This window comes from Scyliorhinus canicula, chromosome 4 (genome assembly GCF_902713615.1).
Source record: "Scyliorhinus canicula chromosome 4, sScyCan1.1, whole genome shotgun sequence".
NCBI classification, from domain to species: domain Eukaryota; kingdom Metazoa; phylum Chordata; class Chondrichthyes; order Carcharhiniformes; family Scyliorhinidae; genus Scyliorhinus; species Scyliorhinus canicula.
Genome location: NC_052149.1, coordinates 171,649,100 through 171,673,097, shown reverse-complemented (window position 1 = coordinate 171,673,097; position 23,998 = coordinate 171,649,100). Strand labels below are relative to the sequence as shown.

Genomic DNA, 23,998 nt, shown 5'->3' with positions numbered 1-23,998 from the left:
GGAGTTTAATGCTCTCATTAATTGGGGCACCCTTTAAAGATCTTGCCCCGAGGGCAGCACGGTAGCACAGTGGTTTCACATCGCCAGTGCCCCAGGTTCGATTCCCTGCTGGGTCACTGTCTGCGGAGTCTGCAAGCTATTCCCGTGTCTGTGTGGGCTTTCTCCTGCTGTTCCGGTTTCCCCCTACAGTCTAAAGACATGCAGGTTAGGTGGATTGGCCATGATAAATTGTCCACAGTGACCAAAATAGGTTAGATGGGGTTTTTGGGTTCCAGCGATAGGGTGGAAGTGAGGGCTTAAGTGGGTCGGTGCAGACTCGATGGGACCAATGGCCTCCTTCTGCAGTGTATGTTCTATATTGTATGCATGTTCTCCCAGTGTCTGCGTGGGTTTCGTCCGGGTGCTCCGGTTTCCTCCCACAAGTCCCAAAAGACTTGCTTGTTAGGTGAATTGAATATTCCGAATTCTCCCTCTGTGTACCCGAACAGGCACTGGAGTGTGGCGACTATGGGCTTTTCACAGTGACTTCATTGCAATGTTAATGTAAGCCTACTTGTGATAATAAGTGCAGATTGAATTGCCAGCTCTATGAGGCCCCAGTCTACCAGTGTGATGGTGTTAAACATGCCCACCAATTGTTTTTCTGACATTCAGAAAATCTGGTTGTGTTTCTGGAGAAAAATATGCTATTTTTCAATCAAAATCTGACACCAACATTTTTTGGGCAATATGATTTCTACAGAAAAAATTCATGCAATGGCTTGTATTAAATTCTAACATCGATTACCTGGAGTTGCTTGAGCTCCTGGATATTATTCTCACATGCATGTTGCATATCTCTCATTTGGGCTTCATGCTTCATTTGCTGATTTTGCTTTTCCACCTTTTGCCGTTTCTCTTCTTGCAGTCCAAACTATTTTTGTAACAGCAGGGTGGAAGTTAGAGAATAAGAAAGTTTTGTGACTATGATCCACAATCTAATAATTGAGTCACTTGCGCACATAACAGCATAATGTCCAGAAAATGGAACTAAATGTTGATTGTCTAGTTTTGTTGGGCCATTTTGAACAAAGGCATTCTCCCACCACAGGCCCTGCTGGATTTCTTACATCATGCGTCTTTTTTCTTTTTTTTCAAATATAAATTTAGAGTACCCAATCATTTTTTCCAATTAAGGTGTAATTTAGCGTGGGCAATCCACCTAGCTTGCACATCTTTGGGTTATGGGGCAAAACCCACACATACACAGAGAGAATGTGCAAACTCCACACGGACAGCGACCCAGAGTCAGGGATCAACCTGGTTCCTCTGTGCTGTGAGGCAGCTGTGCTAACCACTGCACCACCGTGCTGCCTCTTCTCACAATATGCATAACGGAATTGTTAAAAAAAAAATCAAAAGAGTCAGATTGCTATGCAGTGTGGAGAATATAGAATTTTGAACGATTGCCCTTCCGAACCACAATGATATCAGATAGCAAACGGAGTACCCTGTATGAGTTCAAGGACAATTAGGGATGGACAATAAACGCTGGTCCAGCCAGTGATGTCCACATCCCATGAATGAGTTTTTAAAAAGAGTAGTCTTGAATCTTATCAACTTTCCAACTCAAGCTGGACAAAGGCAACTGTGTTCAGACACCAAACCTTGATTATTTTCATTCACGGACTGAGAGTCTTGCTGGCTAGACCATTATTTATTACTCATCCCTAACTGCCTTTTAAAGGTGGTGGTGGTGATGATCAGCCGCCTTGAGCTGCTGCAGTCCATCTGGAATAGATGCATCCAGCGTTCCTAGGAAGGGAGTTGCAGGATTTTGACCCAGCAACACGTTAAGGAATGGTGATATACTTCCAAGTCAGGATGGTAGGTGGCTTGGAAGGGAACTTCCTACAGCTGCTGCCCTTGCCTTTCTAGCGATTGTGGGTTTTCCAAAGGGACCCTGGTGAGTTGCTCCTGTGCAGCTTATAGATGGTACATACTGCTGACATTATACATTGGTGGTGGAGGGAGTGGGTGTTTAAAATGGCGGATGGGCTGCTTTGTCCTGGATGGTATGGAAGCTTCTGGAGTGTTGTAGGAGCTGCACTCATCCAGGCAAGTGGACAATATTCAATCACACTCCTGACTTGTGCCTTCAGTGGACAGTCTTTAGGGAGTCAGGATGCACGTTACTCTCTGAAGAATTCCCATACTCTAACCTGCTCTTGTAGCTATAGTATTTATATGGCTGGTCCCGTTCAGTTTGTGGTAATCCCCAGAATGCTGATAGGTCAGGGATTCGGTAATCGCAATGACCGAATATCAAGGGGAGATGGTTAAATTCACTCTTGTTGGAGATGGTAATTGCCTGGTACATGTAATGTTATTGAAGGCACATTTAACAGTAGCACAGTGGTTAGCATAGTTGCTTCACAGCTCCAGGGTCCCAGGTTCGATTCCCGGCTTGGGTAACTGCCTGTGTGGAGTCTGCACGTTCTCCCGTGTCTGCGTGGGTTTCCTCCAGGTGCTCTGGTTTCCTCCCACAGACTAACGGTGTGCAGGTTAGATGGATTAGCCATGATAAATTGTCCTTAGTGTCGAAAAGGTTGGGTGGGTTTACAGGGGTTGAGTGGAAACACAGGCTTAAGTGGGGTGCTCTTTCCAAGGGCCGGTGCAGATGCGAAGGGCCGAACAGCCTCCATCTGCATTGTAAATTCTATGATTACTACACAACTCATCTGAAAATTATGCTGGGAAGAAAAAATAACCCAGTGTCAGGATAACAAGGAATTATGATATACATTTTTTGGTACTAGGATTGTCATATTTCTTGTGTACTGAAAAACAGGCGATGGGAGTGAAAAATAATAATAATGTAATTACTGTAATTGGGTTAAGAGACAGTAAGCAGTTCTGATATCTTAATAAACCAAGAGGAAATTCAATATGAATTCACATATGGCAATATAAAATAGTTTTGACGTGGATTTTTCTTCAAAGGAGGACATTCAAGGGCAGCACAGTGTTTAGCACTGTTTCCTCACAATCAGGATCAATTTCAACGTTGGGTGTGTGTGGAATTTACATTTTCTCCCAGTGTCTGCGTGGGTTTCCTCCGGGTGCTCCGGTTTCATCCCGCAGTCCAAAGACGTGCAGGTTAGGTGGATTAACCATGCTAAATTTCCCCTTAAACTGAAGTTGGAATAAATTTCGGAGGTCATTCTTCAGCACCATGTCCAGCTTGCACGTGGAATTAGGGCCCAGTCCCCTGGGGGCCATATTCGGGCTGTCAGACTTGCTGAGTTGCAGGCGGGAGCAGGGGCAGATGTGTTAGCCATTACCTCATTGATCGCTCGCAGGCAGGTTCTGTTGGGGTGGAGGTCAGTTTCTCTACCCTGTGCTTCAATGCGGTTGGGGGATTAAATGGACTTCTTATAATTTAGAAAATGTGAAATTTGCTTTTTAAGTGGGAGCGAGTGAGGGGTTCCAGAAGATATGGGGTCTGTTTATATAAAATTTCAAGGAGCTGGTTACCATCAACTGTTAGGGGGGGGGGAAGAGAGAGAGAGAGAGAGAGAGAGAGAGAGAGAGGGGTTGGTTAGGGAGCTGTGGGGAGGGAGATGTGGGTTTGGGGTTTTTATAAAATGTTTCCCCGTAATGTCCAAAAGGTTATGTGGAATTACGGGAGGCCATAGGCCTAGGTTGGGTGCTCTATCAGAGGTTCAGTGCATACTTGATGGGCAAAATGGCCTCCTTCTGCACAGTAGGGAATCTATGTTTTTATATACAAAGAACAAAGAAAAATTAAAGCACAGGAACAGGCCCTCCGACCCTCCAAGCCTGCGCCGATCCAGATCCTCTATCTAAAACTGTCACCTATTTTCTAAGGAGCTGTATCCCTCTGCTCCTGCCCATTCATGTATCTGTCTAGATACATCTTAAATGACGCTATCGTGCCCGCCTCTACCATCTCCGCCAGCAATGCGTTCCAGGCCCACCACCCTCTGCGTAAAGAACTTTCCATGCATATCTCCCTTAAACTTTTCCCTTCTCATCATGAACTCAATTACTAGGGGTCACGAATCCCCCACTCTGGGGAAAAAGCTTCTTGCTATCCACCCTGTCTATACCCGTCTTGATTTTATAGACCTCAATGAGGTCCCCCTCAACCTCTGTCTTTCTAATGAAAATAATCCTAATCTACTCAATTTCTCTTCATAGCTAGTGCCCTCCATACCAAGCAACATCCTGGTGAACCTCCTCTGCACCTTCTCCAAAGCATCCACATCCTTTTGGTAATGTGGCGACCAGAACTGTATGCAGTATTCCAAATGTGGCCGAACCAAAGTCTTATATAACTATAACATGACCTGCCGACTCTTGTACTCAACACCCCTTCCGATGAAGTAAAGCATGCCATATGCCTTCTTGACCACTATCTACCTGCGTAGCCACCTTCAGGGTACAATGGACCTGAACACCCAGATCTCTCTGTACATCAATTTTCCCAGGGCTTTTTCCATTTACCGTATAGTTCGCTCTTGAATTGGATCCTCCAAAATGCATCACCTCGCATTTGCCCGGATTGAATTTCATCTGCCATTTCTCTGCCCAACTCTCCAATCTATCTATATTCTGCTGTATTCTCTGACAATCCCCTTCACTATCTGCTACTCCACCAATCTTAGTGTCATCTGCAAACTTGCTAATCAGACCACCTATACCTTCGTCCAGATCATTTATGTATATCACAAACAACAGCGGTCCCAGCACGGATCCCTGTGGAACACCACTGGTCACAGTTCTCCATTTTGAGAAACTCCCTTCCACTACTACTCTCTGTCTCCTGTTGCCCAGCCAGTTCTTTATCCAGCTAGCTAGTACACCCTGGACCTCATGAGACTTCACTTTCGCCATCAGCCTACCATGGGGAACCTTATCAAATGCCTTACTGAAGTCCAGTATATGACATCTACAGCCCTTCCCACATCAATCAACTTTGTCACTTCCTCAAAGAATTCTATTAAGACAAGCAGCTATTGGCAAGACATGACCTTCCCTGCACAAAACCATGTTGCCCATCACTGATAAGCCCATTTTCTTCCAAATGGGAATAGATCCTATCCCTCAGTATCTTCTCCAGCAGCTTCCCTACCACTGACGTCAGGCTCACCGGTCTATAATTACCTGAATTATCCCTGCTACCCTTCTTAAACAAGGGGACAACAGTAGTAATTCTCCAGTCCTCCAGTACCTCACCTATGTTCAAGGATGCTGCAAAGATATCTGTTAAGGCCCCAGCTATTTCCTCTCTCACTTCCCTCAGTAACTTGGGATAGATCCCATCCGGACCTGGGGGCTTGTCCACCTTAATGCCTTTTAGAATACCCAACACATCCTCCCTCCTTATGCCGACTTGACCTAGAGTAATCAAACATCTATACCTAACCTCAACATACAAGTTGTAAAAATTGTAAGTAAGGCAAAGATATGGTAAGTTTACTTTTTAAAATATAGGAGTTAAAGTAAAGAAAGGAGTTTGACCATTTCTGGGGAAAGGGCACTGAGAGACTACAACAACAGAGGATAAACACATCTAATAAAAACCCTGAAGCTTGTCCGAGGGGGTAGATGCCTAGATCTCTCAACAGCACGGTAGCTGGTCAAATGTCCCAGATGACACTGAATACGGCCAAACCTGCAGAAGCAGTTAGCGCCAACCTCAGAGGATACCCCCAGAACAAAAGGGCACTGCATGGTAAAATTACTGGAATCTAAGGATTTAAAAATCTACCAGGACTGTTGCCAAGCAGAAAGGGGATGTTAGCTCTGAGTGTAGTTTAAGTTCAGATCTTTTGGGATTGTTTTAAAGTTCTGTTAACTGTGTGAAGTCATTCTTCTGTTTAAAGAGATTTTTTAAAAATTCTCTTTTTTAATAAATATTTCCTTTAATGTAAAATCATTACGGATTTCAGAACTCCTCAATGTACAAATTGCAAAAACCCGTTTTGGCAGCAATTTAGAATTTCCCTTCAGGGTTTGGGCAGCACAGCATTTACATTTTAAAATAAATTTAGAATACCCAATTTTTTTTTCAATTATGGGGGAATATAGCATGGCCAATTCACCTACCTACACATCTTTGGGTTGTGGGGGTGAGATCCACACAGACACTGGGAGAATGTGCAAACAGACAGTGACCCAGAGCCGGAATCGAACCAGTGTGCTTGGCGTCGTGAGGCAGCAGTGCTAACCACTGTGCCACCAGGCGGTCCTGCTCAGCATTTACTGCCAGCCGTGCCTCAACACTAGCCCTATAAATTTTCAGAGTCCATATGGATTTGTAACGGTAACTCATGCCAGGCAGATTGAATTAAAAAAATATAGTAGACACATGTCTACTATATTTTTTCCACACAAGATTACACCTCCAAAGTACCTCATTGACTGAAGTTTCACAGGACTTCCTTAATACATGAAAGCTATATAACCATAAGTTATTTCAAGACATTAAAAAATTGCAACCATTGCACAATGCGAGTAACTGAGAAGTGTAGCAGAATACTAATTTGTGAGAAAATATTTAAGATGATGTCTGCGACAATAATTATTTTTTAAAAGTATTAATCAGGCATATACATTTCCTCAGAGCCCTTTTTAAAATGTGCATGTACATAGGATTGAGTATCGGTGGCAGGAGGAAGAGGAATAAACTGGGAAAAACTTAGAGAATGCATCAAGAAGTTAGCTCTAACTAATTTGACTTCCAGGTTTTGCCAAGGCGGAAATATGGCGGGCACCTTATTTATCCCTTGGAGGTGAGCTGACAGGATAAACACAATAGTGAGTTCAGCAGGCACCGATTTAGCCTGCTTTGCAAGTTTTGAAGTAGTTGGGCAGGTTTCCCAGGCTATGAAAATCCAGATGCTGAGGCAAGGTGAGAATAGCTATGGGGGGGAAGAGGGCAATTGTCATCTGTTGGCCAGGTGGAAAAGGAAGGCTTCATGCAGGCCCCAAAGCTCACCCCCTTTAAAAGACCTACAAGCTCCAAGGATTGGACCCTTCCTCAGCTGGATTCAGATCCAGTCAGCTCCAGTCCAGGTAGGTGTTCCCTACCTAACTGAGCCAAGCCAGGATGAATCAGGATGACATTATGTGGGCATATCTGGCAGGGCCAGGATCTATTGCTCATCCCTATTTGCCCTTGAACGGAATGGCTTGTTTAGTCAACCACAATGCTGTGGGTCTGGAGTCATATGTAAGGCAGACCAGGTGAGAATGGCAGACTTCCTAAGGACATTAGGTGAACTAGTTGCGTTTTCAACGATAATTGACAATGGTTTCATGGTGATCATTAGACTTTTAATGAATGTGAATATCTGCCATGGTGGTCATTAGACTTTTAATTCCAGATTTTTATTGAATTTGAACCCACCGCCCCAGAGCATTATCCTCGGTCTCTGGATTGTTAGTCCAGTAACACACCATTGCTTCTCCTGGTAGGAAATCCGTCAGGGTTAAGTGTCTCACAATATGGAACTACATTGTTTCCCCATCTCAAACTACCACTGTTGGAAGCCACCTGTCGAATTATTTGCAATTATAAATTTCAAATAAATAATCTGATTTTTCATATTTGTGAGACTTTAGTGCTTCTATAATGGCAGCCTGGTGGAAATCAGAAAGCAGTACTTATTGAAATTGTGGTGATTGGGTCATACAAACTACCTGTTTGATTTTGTCTCGATCTTCTGTGTGACTCCCTGTGGAGTTAATGCGCAGACTCTTCTTGTACATCACCATTCTGGTCTTCCCTTCACTTCTTTGGATTTTGGGAAGTCTGTTCTTTTCCTGTTGCTGTCGGATCTTCAGCTGCTCAATCATTCGCTGGTTGTAACGTTGCATCTGTTCCAACTCCTTTGGCCAGACAAGAGAAATGCAGTGAAACAGCATGTTGCTGAAAAGCAATTTTGTCAAACGTCGCTGCAGAAAGCTGAATATGCCATTGATCGTATGATTATAGATAAACTAGGTTCATTATGTAACATTCAGAGGAGGCAAAGACACTTTAAAAAACAATCTACCATGGTCAATGAAGATTAGTGAAACTGGTGTTTGAGATTAAAACTACAAAAAAAAACTTCAGTCTTTGCAGGTATAAATATTTGTGTTTTCCTGTTCTGAACCAAGTTTCTTTTACCTTCTCGTGTTTCTTCAGCAACTGGTGTCTTTGCAGAAAGTACTGATCCTTTAATTGCTGCTTGAGGAACTGATGTTTCTCTTGTAGATGGTGCTCTTCCAGTTCCCAGATGGCAGCTTCTCTGTCTACAACAAGAAATAAAAGCAGGTTCAGGAAATATTAAACTACACAAGCCAAATTCACCCTGGTAGCATATATTTCCTATAAAACTGGTTATCAGCAACCATTATATACTAATGCAATTATTAAGAGATCCAAAAACATTATGTGGTTGATTCACTCCTTTGCTATTTCCCCACTCATCCCCATTCTTGAAAGCATTGACTCAGTTGCATGGGCAGAGGGAGCCTTCCAGTACATTGATTAACCTGCCTTTATTCATGCAGTAACATGGAAAATAAGCTGTTTTTTGAAAACAATTGTGTGTTAGTATGTTTAGCATGTGCCAGTCTGTCATGAGGGATCTTGTCAAAGGCCTTGAAACCACAGGTTTGTTTGAAGCAAGATACTACCCTGCCCCGTGTCCAACCACCCCAGGGGGGCTCCAATAGCCTCTAAACACCGCAGTAGGCATCATGCCTGATCTCTGCTTGTGAAGACCAGTGGCACCCAGTTAAGGCCACTCCAATGTGACCTTGGATTTGGCACCAAGTCGCTGCCCGCTACTGCGGGGCCCAGACAACCCCCCCTCCCCCAGCAAGCCCAATGTACGAGGCTTTTTCAGTGTTTTTTTTTTACGCTTCCCGCTCCCCTTCCAGGCGCCCAGACCCCTCTTGTAAATACCTGCACTAATTCACACCCGCGAAACTTCTACTAAGAGGGGTGGAGCATGGCGGAAGTGTGGAACAGAATGTGTTCCAAGCCGCTGCTGATATTGAAACCCATGCAAATGATGGTTTTGAATGGGTCCGCTGGCACAGGACACAAGCATAGATATCACCGCCAGCGAGGGACCGGAACATGGCGTCTGAATCGGCACCTGCCGCAAACCTAGATTTTATGATTACCTGCAATTCTCTGCCTCATCGCAATTCACGTTTACGGCGTCACGAAGCAGAGAATTCAGGCCATAATTGTTCTGGCCTCATCTGATGCCTTGCCAAACCAGCCTCCCCAGGTGTGATTGGCATTTGCATGACTCGCACACACTCCTACGTGATTTGGCCTCCACAGCCTTCTGCGGCAGAGTTCCAGTTTCACCACTCACTGGCTTAAGAAATTCCTCCTCATCTATGTTTTAAAGGATCATCCCTTCAGTCTGAGGCTGTGCCCTCAGTTTCTAGTTTCTCCTCCTGGTGGAAACATCCTCTCCACATCCACTCTATCTAGGCCTCTCAGTATTCTGCAAGTTTCAATCAGATCCCCCCCCCAAACTCCATCAAGTACAGACCCAGTATTAACACTGCTGTCTCACAGTGCCGAGGACCCGGGTTTGATCCCGGCCCGGGTCACAGTCTGTGTGGAGTTTGCACATTCTCCCAGTGTCTGCACGAGTCTCACCCCCACAACCCAAAAGGATGTGCAGATTAGGTGTATTGGTCATGCTAAATTGCCCCTTCATTGGAAAATATAATTGGGTACTCTAAATTTGAAAAAAAGTATAGACCTAGGTCCTCAACCACTCCTCATCATACAACTCTTTCAACCCGTGGGTCACTATTGTGAACCTCATCTAGACCCTCTCCAAAGCCAGCACATTCTTCCTTAGATACGAGGCCCAAAACTGCTCACAACATTCCAAGTGCAGTCTGTCTGTGTCATGATATGCAGACATGCACATAATGAGATACAAACAGGCAGCTAATGAATACAGAGAACAGGACATAACCAATCAGCAGGCAGAACACTTCGGGGTGGTTTCCCACTATAAAAGACACAAGGCACTCACACTCCGCCTCTTTCCACTGGTGACATCTACAGTGCGAGTCAGCGAAACCTCTATCCATGCCACTACTTTGACCCCACCACCATGGGCTCTTATCTTATTTAGCAGCCTCTTGTATAGCACCTTGTCAAAGGCCTTCTGGAAATCCAAACAGATCACATCCACTGGTTCTCCTTTGCCTAACTTCCTTGTTAGCTCCTCAAAGAATTGTAACGCACGTGTCAGGCATGACCTCCCCTTGACCAATCTGTGCTTACTGTCCTATTTTACCATGCACTTCTAAGTATTCCGCAATCTCATCCTTAATAATGGATTCAAAATTTTGCCAACAACTGAAGTCAGGCAACCAGCCCGTAATTTCCTGTCTTGCGCCTCTCTCCCTTCTTAAACAGGGGTGTTACATTAGCCACTTTCCAGTCCACTGGGAACCTTCCTGCCTCCAGTGATTTTTGAAAGATCACCACCAATGCCTCCACAATCTCCTTAGCCATCTCCTTCAGAACTCTGGGGTGTAGTCCATCCAGTCCAGGTGATTATCCACCAGTAGGCCTTCGTTTCCCCAGCACCTTCTCCTTCATGATCATAGATTATCATAGAATTTACAGTGCAGAAAGAGGCCATTCGGCCCATCGAGTCTGCACCAGCTCTTGGAAAGAGCACCCTACCCAAGGTCAACACATCCACCCTATCCCCATAACAGTCACCCTACGCAACACGAAGGGCAATATTGGACACTAAGGGCAATTTATCACGGCCAATTAACCTAACCTGCACATCTTTGAACTGTGGGAGGAAACTGGAGCACCCGGAGGAAACCCACGCACACACGGGGAGGATGTGCAGACTCCGCACAGACAGTGACCCAAGCCGGAATCGAACCTGGGACCCTGGAGCTGTGAAGCAATTGTGCTATCCACAATGCTACCATGATGGCCACTTCATTCACCTCGACTCACTTGAAGTTCTGGTATGCTACTGGTGTCTTCCACTGTGAAGGCTGATGCAAAGTACAGATTCAGTTTCTCTGCCATCTTTTTGTTTCCCATTACTACTTCTCCAGCCTCATTTTCCAGTGGTCCAATGTCCGTTCTTGATTCTCTCACATATCGAAAAAATCTCTTATAATCTTCTTTTATATTACTAGCCAGCTTACACTCTTATTTCATCTTACCCGCCACTCTTTTTTTCACCTTGCCCTCCCTTACTGCTTTTTTAGTTGTCCTCCGATTTATTTTAAAGGGTTCCCACTAATCCTCGTCACATTGTATGCTTTTTCCTTTGCTTTAATGCAGTCCTTGACTTCCTCGTCAGCCATGGTAGCCTTGTCCTCCCCCGTAGCATGTTTCCTCCTCTTTGGGATGAATTTCTGTTTTGCCTCCCGAATGACCCCCCAAAACCCCTGCCATTGCTGTTCAACTGTCTTCCATGCTGGGCTCCCCTTCCTATTACAGTAAGAAGTCTTACAACACCAGGTTAAAGTCCAACAGGTTTGTTTCAAACACGAGCTTTCGGAGCACGGCTCCTTCTTCAGGTGAATGGAAAGGCTTGTTCCAGAAATGTTTATATAGACACAGTCAGAGATGCCCCGGAATGCGAGCACCTGCAGGCAATCAAATCATCAAAGATGCAGAGAGAGGTAACTCCAGGTTAAAGAGGTGTGAATTGTCCCAAGCCAGTTCAGTCGGTAGGCCTCTGCAAGTCCAGGCTTGTTGGTGGGGGCCGAATGTAATGCGACATGAATCCCAGATCCCGGTTGAGTCCGCATTCATGCGTGCGGAACTTAGCTATAAGTTTTTGCTCAGCAATTTTGCGTTGTCGCGTCTCCTGAAGGCCTCCTTGTAGAATGCTGACCCGGAGATCAGAGGCTGAATGTCCTTGACTGCTGAAGTGTTCCCCAACTGGAAGGGAACAGTCCTGCCTGTTGATAGTCGCACGATGCCCGTTTATTCGTTGTCGCAGTGTCTGCATGGTCTCGCCAATGTACCACGCTTCGGGACATCCTTTCCTGCAGCGTATGAGGTAGACTACATTGGTCGAGTCGCACGAGTATGCGCCGCGTACCTGGTGGGTGGTGTTTCCACGTGTAATGGTGGTGTCCATGTCGATGATCTGGCATGTCTTGCAGAGATTACCCTGGCAGGGTTTTGTGGTGTTGTGGTTGCTGTTCTGAAGGCTGGGTAATTTGCTGCAAACAATGGTTTGTTTGAGGTTGCGCGGTTGTTTGAAGGCCAGTAGTGGGGGTGTGGGGATGACCGTGGCAAGATGTCCATCCTCGCTGATGATGTGTTGGAGGCTGCGAAGAAGATGTCGTAGTTTCTCCGCCCCAGGAAAGTACTGGACGACGAAGGGTACTCTGTCAGTGGTGTCCCGTGTTTGTCTTCTGAGGAGGTCGGTGCGGTTTTTTGCTGTGGCGCGGTGGAACTGTCGATCAATGAGTCGAGCGCCATATCCCGTTCGTACGAGGGCATCTTTCAGCATCTGTAGGTGTCTGTTGCGCTCCTCCTTGTCTGAGCAGATCCTGTGTATACGGAGGGCTTGTCCATAGGGGATGGCTTCTTTAATGTGTTTCGGGTGAAAGCTGGAGAAGTGGAGCATCGTGAGATTATCTGTGGGCTTGCGGTAAAGCTAGGTGCTGAGGTGACCGTCCTTGATGGAGACGAGTGTGTCCAAGAATGGGACTGAATTTGGAGAATAGTCCATGGTGAGTTTGATGGTGGGATGGAACTTATTGATGTCATCGTGTAGTCGTTTCAGTGATGTCTCGCCGTGGGTCCAAAGGAAAAAAATGTCATCGATGTATCTGGTGTATAGCATCGGTTGAAAGTCCTGTGTGGTGAGGAAGTCCTGTTCAAACTTGTGCATGAAGATGTTGGCATATTGAGGTGCAAATTTGGTCCCCATGGCTGTTCCGTGCGTCTGGATGAAGAATTTGTTGTCGAAGGTGAAGACGTTGTGGTCTAGAATGAAACGGATGAGTTGCAGAATTGCGTCTGGAGATTGGCAGTTGTCGGTGTTGAGGACTGAGGCTGTTGCAGCAATGCCGTCGTCATGGGGGATGCTGGTGTAGAGTGCCGAGACATCCATTGTGACGAGGAATGTTCCTGGTTCAACTGGTCCATGGGTGCTGAGTTTCTGTAGGAAGTCCGTCGTGTCGCGACAGAAGCTGGGTGTACCTTGTACGATGGGTTTTAAGATGCCCTCGATGTGGCCAGAGAGGTTCTCACACAGGGTCCCATTGCCTGAAACGATAGGACGGCCTGGTGTGTTGGCCTTGTGTATTTTCGGGAGGCAGTAGAGATCTCCAATGCGGGGATTACGTGGGATGAGAGCACGTAGGGTGTTCTGAAGGTCTGGATCTAAGGTCTTGATCAGTCTGCTGAGTTGGCGGATGTGTTCCTTGGTTGGATCTGCGGGTAACTGCCTGTAGTGTTCCTGGTTGTCGAGTTGTCGGTATACTTCTTTGCAGTAGTCTGTTCTGTTCAGTATGACGGTGGCCCCTCCTTTGTCCCCTTCCTATTAACTTTGGTCAGCCCCTCCCTTATGTCTTTGTAATCACCGTTACTCAACTGTAAAACCGTTGTACCCGATTCCAGCTTCTCCCTCTCAAACTGCAGGGGGAATTCTATCATATTGTGGTCACTGTCCCCCAAGGGTTCCTTCACCTTATGTTCCCTAATCAGGTCTGCTTCATCACATAATACCAAATCCCGAATTGCTTGTTCCCTCGTAGGCTCTACTACAAGCTACTCCAAAAAATACATCTCAGACATTCCACAAATTCCTTTTCTTGGGATCCGCTACCAACCTGATTTTCCCAGTTTACCTGCATATTGAAGTCCCTTCAGTTGTTACCTACCTTATATGCCTTTTATATCCCCCGATTTATTTTCTGCCCCACATCCTGACGACTGCTAGGAGTCCTGTACATAACTCCCAACAGGGTCTTTGTTCCTCTGCGATTCCTCAACTCTACCTACGATTCCTCAACTCTACCTACACAGATTCTACGTCTTCGACCCTATATCACTTCTTGCTTTCGATTTAAGTTAATTTCTTTTTCAAAATAAATTTAGAGTACCCAATTCATTTTTTCCAATTAAGGGGCAATTTAGCACGGCCAATCCACCCATCTTGCTCATCTTTGGGTTGTGGGGGTGAAACCCACGCAAACATGGGGAGAATGTGCAAACTCCACATAGACAGTGACCCAGAGCCAGGATCAAACTTGGGACCTCGGTGCTGTGAGACAGCAGTGCTAACCACTGCGCCACCGTGCTGATTCAAGTTAATTTCTTACTAACAATGGAACCTCTGCCCATCTGCCTGTCCATTCTATATTTTCACATATTCTTGGATATTTACATCGCAGCCCTGCTCTGTTTGCAGCCACAGGACAGCACGGTAGCACAGTGGTTAGCACGTCGCTTCACAGCGCCAGATCCCAGGTTTGATTCCCGGCTTGGGTCACTGTCTGTGCGGAATCTGCACGTTCTCCCCATGTCTGCCTGGATTTCCTCCGGGTGCTCCGATTTCCTCCCACAAGTCCTGAAAGACGTGCTTGTTAGATGAATTCTCGCTGTGAACCCGAACAAGCGCCGGAATGTGCCGACTAGGGGCTTTACACAGTAAGTTCATTGCAGCGTTAATGTAAGCCTACTTGTGACAATAAATATATTTTTTTAAAGTCTGATGCCCACATTGTACCCACCAATTTCAATGTCCACAACAAGCTCATTTACCTTGTTTTGTATACTGCGCGCATTTAGGTCAAACACCTTCAGATCTGCATTGACCACCCCCCTTCTCATAGTTGTCCCCTTTTTTGCAGTGTCTGAAGTTGGATTCCTGCCACCTTCTATACTCTCTGCTCGGATACATATTCTGGAAACTTCACTAAGCTCTCCTGAGCCCTCTGCCCCTTAAATTTGTTTAAAGTCCTCATCATTAACATACATTCTCCCCCCCCCCCCCCAAACCTGCTGGCCAGGGGGCTTCGCTCAGGGCTGGGGGGGGGGGGGGGGGAGGAAGAGTAGCGGGGTGTGGTCAGGAGGTGGGCTGTGGGATCGGGGTGGATGGGCACGGAACACTATTGCCCCTGCCTGCAAGGCACCCATGCAACTGACTGCTCACTGTGAACTTAGGACCACTGGTCGTATGGATGTCACCACAGGGCACCCCCCTAGGTGCCCTCTGGTCCCATGTGACCAATCAGCAGGACGGGCACGCTCCAGTGCAACCTGTGCCATCTTGTTGGCTGGGCTGTGTGTGTGGGAATTGTAATGTGTTTACGTGACTGCAGGTCGTCAGCCGCCCGAGTGTCAATTGTGAATCCGGCACAGTTTCTTATTGGAATTGATTGTGTTCCACGTGGCGCCAGTGCTAGCCCCTCAACAGTCGCTGAATCAGTCCAGGTGCAGCGGTAGTTTTGCTGTCGTGGAACTCCACGAATCCGGCACCGACACTTGGTCTCAGGAACAGAGAATTCTGCTGAGTGTCTATGCCCCTGCCCCACTTGAATGGCTCCCTGTACTACGGTACTGTGGTCAGTTTGCCCATCCTCCCTACAGTCCCTGTTCCCATCCACACAGGGAGCAAGAATCTCAAATCTGTTGGACAAGGTCAAGGGCTGAGGCGCCTGCAACCCTACCTCCTGAATCCCTACTTGCCTCATTCGCAGCCACATCCTCCTGTCCCTGACCACTGGCCGAATTCAAGTTAGTTAGTCTAAGGGGTGTGACTGCCTCCTGGAACGGTGTCCAGGTACCTCTCCCCTCCCTGATGTGTTGTAGCATCCAAAGCTCAGAATCCAGTGCATCAACTCTGAGCTAGAGTTCCTCAAACAACCAATACTTACTACAGGATGTGGTCACTGGTAACCACAATGGGGTACACCAGCTCCCACATCATGCAGGGACACATCACCTGGCTCTGCATCTCGTATTTAACTTCATTAGATTTAATTTGTTTTTAAAAAAATTTCCAGCGAGATTGAATCTTCTAATTTGTAAAATACTTCTCTTTTTACCTTTAATCTGAATGCAACTTCGAATAGGCGGTGCTAATCAGTTACTTACCAGCCAATAGATTTACCTTTTTCCTATGATGTCACTCTGAATTGTTTTTCAAACTCAGCCCGCTGCCCAGAGGGTCCCTCTCAGCCCCCTCTCTTTCAAAACTTCTGCTCTCTCAGTCCCCTCTCTTTCTAAAACTCTGCTCGCTCAGCTCCCACTCTTTTTAAACCTCTGCTCGCTCAGCTCCCACTCTTTTTAAACCTCTGCTGTCTCGGCCCTGCTCTTTTTAACCTCCACTCTGACTCTCAGCTCCTGCATCATCAATATCCAATTTGTACAGGTCAGTGAAGCCCTGGCCTGCCTTGAGTAAGTGTTTCCCCCGCTACCCAGCATGCAGCCATTAAATTGGGGTATGGCGTGAGTGTAGGGTGGACAAGACCAGTACTATATAACCAATACTTTAAAAGATCCTGCATATTACATGTTGGTTGGGTGTAGCAGATTAAATTTGGGTCTATAATGTGGGACTCAGTTATTTGTCGGCTGACTGATGGGTAGGTCCCTTCTCTGGTGCTTTTGTAATAATCCAGCAGTTTCTGGGTGATTTGTCCAGTGATAACCCAATTTCTTGAATTCAATTTCTTAACCTGTGGCAGAATGTGAACTCACAACGCTCTCGTCAGTTTTCTAGTGCCGCAACAGTTGATGAACTAGAAGGGGGCATTGCAGCCAAAACCTAAAATGGTAAATATCAGAGAATGGGGGTTAAGACATTTCTGGTCCTTATAGTTTTGTCATTCGTCAGAACTCCATCGAGTCACTGGTGCAGCTGGAATCATTACGATGTAAAACTCTGCTGACTCAGTGGATTTTTAGATCAGTGCAGCATCCCTAACTTTTATATATATATATTTTGCTCAAAATGAAACTCTGAAGTTCTTGTTACGGCATATCTTCATTTAGTAAATCAGAGGGTATTCTTTCTCCAACTACACTACTTTCACTAATGTCAATTTCAAAACTCAAAAATCAAATGATGACTCACCCCTCATTAGCTGCTGCTTCTTTGCAAGGCACACTCGTTCCTGGTCAGAAATTTCCTTCTTATTCTGAGCAATTATTTTTTTCAATGCCATATCCAGCTCTTGGTGCTGTTTTGATTGAAAGTCCTGCTCCTAGAAAGTTGCACAAATGCTTTAGTGGACTTAAATAACCACCTTGATAAGCCACTGGTAACTGGTTTACGGAGTAATTGGCAATGCACCATTTGAAGTTCCTATCAGTTAATTCTTCTGCAACAAATGTATATTTACTATGCCATCAGCTTCCTGGCAACTATAGATCAGCATTTTGGAACCAAAATAGAAAGTGGCAACTGGTAAGAAAATGATTTGAATAGTCACTTTGAATGAGTATTATAGATGTTTAAATACAAAGAGGGTTCAAGAAAAAGTCCAACATCAATTGCCCTGATGATCAATGGTGTTTCAAAATCATCCCCTTCCAAGCATTGTACAGATTATTTAACAAAAAAGGAATTTTTGGGTATTAAATAGAATCCAAGCAAATAATTTGAAACATTGCTTAACCAAAACGATACTAGCAATATTGCATCAAAAGTCACAGCTTTTTTGCCTTCTGAACTTTGTGCATGAACACAATATTTTGGCTGAATGTTATTTTTAATTATATATTCATTCATGGAATGTGGGTGTTGTTGGAAAGGCCAGCATTTATTGCCCATCCCAAATTTCTCTTGGACTGAGGGGCTTGATAGACCATTTCAGAGGCTGGACTGGGCAAGGATGGCCGATTTTTTCCCCTAAAACATTAGTGAACCAGATGGGTTTAAAAAAAAAAAACCAATAGTTTCATGTCATCAATTCCAGATTTGAAAAAAAAAACGGAATTCAAATATCATCTGCCACGGAGGGATTTGAACCCTGACCCCCCCCCCCCCCCCCCAGAGCATTGCCCTGCACCTCTGGACTATTAGTTCAGTGATAATACCACGAAAGCACCACTTCCCCACACAATCAGTAGAGGAAAAAAAAAAGTGGGCCTCAGCAGGAGCTTAAAAGCTAAACTTGCATCCCCAAACCATTAAACATAAATAATACAGCAACAAAAGCCAAGTAGAACTCAAACATTCAAGAGAAACAAATTCCTTGAATGTTAAAGAATCCATATACAACTGCAGCTGAATCAACATTTCTGCTGTATGATTGGAGGAATGTAACTAGTGAAGATAAATTTATTTACAGCAGGGGTTATGGCCGTGGCATGTCAAAAATTAGTTGAAATTGGAAAACAACTGGAGTGTAATTCAAGTCTAATGAAGTACCACCAACCCTGAAGAAATTCTGGACAAATTAGTTTAAGAATGGAATTGAACAGCAGGGTTGAGAAAACAGATCAAATTCTACAAAGTAATTAATGCACGGGTGGCACAAAAGCAACTGTTCCAAGTGTTCTGTTAATTAAATTTTGGAGTTTCTGCTTCCCCAAGATTGGCTATGTCTGATGGACTAGAGATAGTCCATGAGAGGACAAATAGTACAAAGTCTGAAGAGACATATATGAGGAGCCAAGTGAACAGCTCTCACTTAATGTGTTCTTATAAATAATTTTTAAAACAGCAAATATATCACAAGCCAGCCAAAATATAATTGGCACACAGAAGCATAGCAAGGCTTATGTGGGATCATAATTGCATGGTAATTGGGGTAGCACGGTGGCACTGTGGTTGGCACTGCTGCCTCACACCGCTTAGGTCCCAGGTTCGATCCTGGCTCTGGGTCACTGTCCGTGTGGAGTTTGCGTGGGTTTCACCCCCACAACCCAAAGCTGTGCAAGGTAGGTGTACTGGCCACGCTAAATTGCCCCTTAATTGGAAAAAATGAATTGGGTAATCTAATGAATTGCATGGTAATTCACTGCAGAAGGTTCAATAGTTAAGGAAATAGTCGCACAATAACTCATCTTTTGGAATTGCACTTATGGGCAAAATTACACCAAAATTTAGTTTCTGCACCAAATTTTCCCGATAGAAAATTCTGCCCAAATTTCCTACAGAGCTCATTTGCCGATGTCTGAATGTGAAAACTGGCATAAAATGAGCACAAATCCAGCAATGTTACCTTGCCTTCTAAATTTCATATTCTAGATAGCTGGGCAGAAGCTCAAATGAATGGTTGTGTTACTAATTTTGGTTGATCATTCTTGATAAGTACCAATAAATTCAAGATGATTTTTCAGAAAGCCAGGTTTGAATAGTAGCTACAACGGGATCATCAGCTTTATAATTTTTATAATTTCCATTTATCAGATAAATCTAGTTACAACGGTTGAAATAAATACAGTATTTTTGATCGATATTAGATTGTCTATTTCCTAAAGACAGAAATAGGCTGTCTATTTCCTAGACGCTTCAGAGCTGAGAATACATTATTTTGCTGGTTACAATGATATCGGGACCGAGTCCGCCTACACTTACATTTTGATGGGTAAATCTGTGCTATAAAGCGGTGTATAAAGAAAAGGCAGGTACTCGTGAGTTAATCTTTTTCATAGTGAGGGTTGGGAGGGGGAAACTAGCCGAATGATTGGTCAAGGGTTTCAGCAGATGCATCTTGGAGGCAACCCAAACCATCCAAAAAACATGTGGTTAGTGGTGTTTTGGTTTAAAACATCAACTAAAAAGGTGACAGAGACACACTCTCGTGCTGTAGATATGCTGATGAATTCCAAGGAATTTCAGCATGATATTCACCTAACAATTTGGCAGAGGAAATGGCTTTCTTAATTGGAACTCTCCAGTGCTAATTTTGGTTAAAGGAAAAAGTGAGAGCAATAAATTTTAGCCATTTCGATCTGAAGGTTGAATGTAAAAAACAGTTAAAGTACATTGTGTCTCCACATTCAAAGTTTTTAAGTTCATGTTGAAAAGAAAATTGGTTAAAAGTACAACAGAGCTGCAGAAACACGAAAACTCCAATTTCATCAGCACCTTCACCCATCAAATAAGTTAGCAAAGAAAGTACAACCCTTGAAGCAGAGCTCCAAGTAGCACACCAAAGAGACCGCCGATCTGTGTCATGTAACTTAAGAACTGCATCCCTTTCATGTAAAGACTTCATGAACCATAACCACATAAATCAGAAACTGAAGTTAAAAAGTTCTGAATAGTTATGGAAATCCTGAAAACACGGTCATGGTGATGAAAGTCAAAATTGGAAAGGAAGAGACAGCCAAGATTTGACAACACAGACAGTGTGGAACATAAAGCACAGGATGGGAATAAAATAAACCAGTTTTTGCTGATTGCACTGCATGATCATGATCTTTAAGATAACACAGTTAAGGTGAACTGTGCTCCTTGAAAGCAAAGCTGGCTCATAGAGTAGTTCAGTTGGAAACTGCTGCAGCAACCTGCTGGGAGAAATATCTTATTTCACGTAAAAAACAACATAACACATTTAGTATCCTGAAAGGTAACTGGGATTGCTTTAAAAGTTTACTTGGTGAAAAGTTGAAAATGGGAAGAAGAAAGAAAGAATATGAGTATCAAAACAAAACTACTGCTCTCTGCCCTTGGAATGTGGATAAGGTTGCTTGGAATGTGGATAAGGTTGTTTGGTGGCTTTCTTTCATTGAAATGATGCAATGTAAAAACAGGGCATAAAGAGTCAACCCCAATGTGGCAATGGAGTCATGTACACACTATTTTAGTTCTGGGTGACAGGCTCCCTTCTTTCCCAAGGCATGGATGCGCAAGCTGACTACTTAATGACAAACTGACAGTTCCTAGCCCTTTTCTCAAATGGCAGCACAAATGATCAACTTTCTTTGATTTTCAGCATCACCCATGTGCAAATACCCCTGAAACATCCATGTTCAAACTCAAATTAAAAATATGCAGTTTATATAATGGAATAGTGGCATCTGCTCATTTATAATTAAATATTGCAAAAACAATCAGGTTCCTGTCCCTAATTTACAGATACCATTACCAATATCTACAACTTGCGCATCCCAATTAAGGCAGAAATCCTTCCACGTTTTCAAGGCTTCGCAAAACAAGGAGAGTTTCAAGTCGACAGGGTACACCGGGTCCATTCTTAAGACCCCCACCCCTCCAACACACTCACTGCCTTCATGGCAAATATGATGTTCCAAAATCTTTTCAGACCATCTATAGTTTCTTAATGTCAAATATGATTAAATGTACAAACGTATCCGTGGCAATTTCATTTATAAGCTCTAGTTCAGCCTGGATGTTTCTAAAAGAAGGGTACATGAAATTAAGTGCACGGGCAATAAATTATTCAAAGATTACTGCATAACTTTAAACATACCTCCAAACACAAGGCTGTCCATTGTAGAAATGTATCTGCAATACATCAGTTCTCCAAATGCAATTAAACATTCAAGTGTACATAGATAAATGACTTCTACAGTAATGTTTTGTCCAAAACCAATTGTTATTGGTTGTAAAATTGGCATGGCAGTCAAAACACTTAAAAACACCCACCCGCAGATACCACCATTGTTGTTGTTAATGCAACAATACACATAGACCACACATGAAAAGCATAAGCAAGGAGATAAAGTGCAGGATTCAAACCTGGGTCTCCAAGCCAAGAATCCAATATTTTGTTATCATAAAGATTGCTTCTAATCGATCTTTAATTGCACAGAGTTCAGCTCTTCCACATGACTGAAGGCAGATTTCTGCATGACAATATGTTTCACTGGGTCAAGACCTGATCACAATTTCAATCCTATTCAAACTTCTGCAATGAAAGCTGGCCTGAACCAAACTCCAACTCACAAGAAGGTGATTTTGCCTCTTTACATAAAATCAAGGCATTTGAAACATTGAAGGGAGATAATTTCTTCAAGTTGTGATGACAATCTTTGGGGGGGGGGGGGGGGGGGGAAGAAGAGAGAAAAGAGGAGGGGGAGGGAGAAAAGAGAGAGGGTGAAAGAGGATTAAGTTAGAAAAGAATACACAGGTCTATATAGTGGGTTAGATCTGTAGCACAGTTAGTCGCCATGTGCAATTCTTCTTCAATAAGTGGTATTAGGAAAAGCAAATGAAGAGTTTTTATCAGTGGCTGAGACAGATGAAAGAGTGCAATGGGTTTTGGCCAATTCAACTCTAGAATGACTGGAAGCAGCTCACTTATTCAATTTTAGGCCCTTCTAATTCATTGTTACTATTCACTGCTGCTACCTGCGTTTGTTTCTTCTGTGCAAATTCTCCCATTTTTTGTTTCATGCTGTCTCTGCGTTGGTTTCTGGGAAGTTTTTCAACTTCACTCTTTACCTAATGTACGACAAGAAAGTACATATTTTAACAGTTAATCTAATAATCTGCACCAAATGCAGAGATTTCAGGATCAAGAACAAGAGTGCCCAAGCTATGTCTGGAGCAGATGTGTACTTATTTTTTGCTGTTTAGTTGTGTCTATTGCAAAATGTATTTTAATTTCCAATTGCTTTGTAGATGATATTTGAATTGGGTAGTTCAAAATCCATTCGGTAAACACTTAAATTCTCTTGGCTGTGCGGAACTGCACTCTCGCAGACAGAAAGATAAGTTCAGTAAGGGCTCGGGAAGTCCAAAAGACCACTGAAGGTTTTCTAAACTTTGTCTGGCCCCTCAATACTTATGCCTCATGTTGCAAAGCTGGGATGGTGCATGATGGTACACCTCCGCCCAAACCCCACCCAAGGACAATCACCTGCCTGGGTTCTGGAGTCAGATGAAACCTAAAGTTGTAGTGATGCACAAATGGCAGTAAAAGGGATCCCATGATAGCAAAAGATACAGTAAATGTTTTTTTTTGTTTGTTTCTTTTGAGATGATGTGAAGAAGTCATGCTTAAAAATAAAAATACTTTGCATCCTCTTACAAAGGAACCATTTCACCATCTCAGTTCTATAACAAAATATGCTCAATAATTGACAGTTTTCTTCAATGTGTTCAATTGCAATTCATTTTAAAAATATTTAATGATACGTTTCGGCAAAAGAAAATATTCTGAATGTTCTTGAAGGTTGAAAAAAACCCTCCTGATTTCTCCTCTTTCCCCCCCCCCCCCCTCCCAAAAATCAATCCATTGATACTTGAACAGTTATCATATGGACATTTTTACAACAACAGAAAGCTAAGAAGAGTCAAAGCCCATAGAGCATTATAGTTGAAGAGAGTTGAAGTGCTTGGAGCAAACAGGGAATATATCTAGCAGTAATTAGTCAGCGCCAATATCCAAGTTATCAGAGAAACAGATTAAGGGAGGCAATGAATTCCAGCTCAGAAGTTGTCAAAGTGAACAAAGCAGGAGACTCTGTGGGAGTCTCAACTTCCACATGAGAACGATGGAAAAGTGAGTTTAGGACAGCATATTTGCAGCTCAAAAGGAAGTAGTCACAAGGTCACATGCAGTGACAGTCAAAGCGTTACGATTCGAGAGAAAGGAGAGGAGTTAAGAAAAGCTGGAGGCAAGAAGTGAGAATGTAAAATCATAGAACAAAACAGCCTTTACTTGCAGCGTGCCCAGAAGCACAAACGTAGTTAAAAGAGCCTCTTCAGGTGTGAGAATCCCCTCTGTTCCAGAGTGATCAGAATTCAGAAGTGTCAAAGACAGCATTAGAATATTTGAGGGAAGGTTTGATGCATAAAAGGAAGGGAATAGAGGAATATGGACAACAGTGAGGAGTTAATTACAGCAGGAGCAGACTTGTGTGGAGCATAAACTAATTGTGCCAAACAGCCCTTTCGTGCTGTACACCCTATGTATTTATATTTGTGATGTAAGATTGAAGGTGGGATAGAAGTAGAATATTTCTAAGATTTCTGTGCGATTTGGAAGAAAGCAGCAACCTGAATAAATTAATTAGTTATTTTGCACC

At 43.8% G+C, this 23,998-nt stretch overlaps 2 protein-coding genes across 4 annotated transcripts in view; one reads left to right on the top strand and one right to left on the bottom strand.

Moving 5' to 3' along the window:
- The window catches only part of LOC119965166 (EF-hand calcium-binding domain-containing protein 9-like), a 583,421-nt gene that overhangs the window by 350,307 nt on the left and 209,116 nt on the right, over positions 1-23,998 (top strand). The gene's annotated exons all lie outside the window — the stretch shown is intronic.
- Positions 1-23,998, bottom strand: part of stk10 (serine/threonine kinase 10) — a 136,129-nt gene that overhangs the window by 7,188 nt on the left and 104,943 nt on the right. The window contains exons 13-17 of one of the 2 annotated variants that reach the window (XM_038795537.1): positions 22,317-22,409; positions 17,124-17,253; positions 8,183-8,307; positions 7,711-7,899; positions 788-913 (exon numbers count right to left, since the gene is read on the bottom strand). In XM_038795537.1, coding sequence (XP_038651465.1) covers positions 788-913; positions 7,711-7,899; positions 8,183-8,307; positions 17,124-17,253; positions 22,317-22,409 — 663 coding nt within the window. The remainder of the gene's footprint in view (positions 1-787; positions 914-7,710; positions 7,900-8,182; positions 8,308-17,123; positions 17,254-22,316; positions 22,410-23,998) is intronic. The other variant, XM_038795539.1, reaches the window with a different exon arrangement.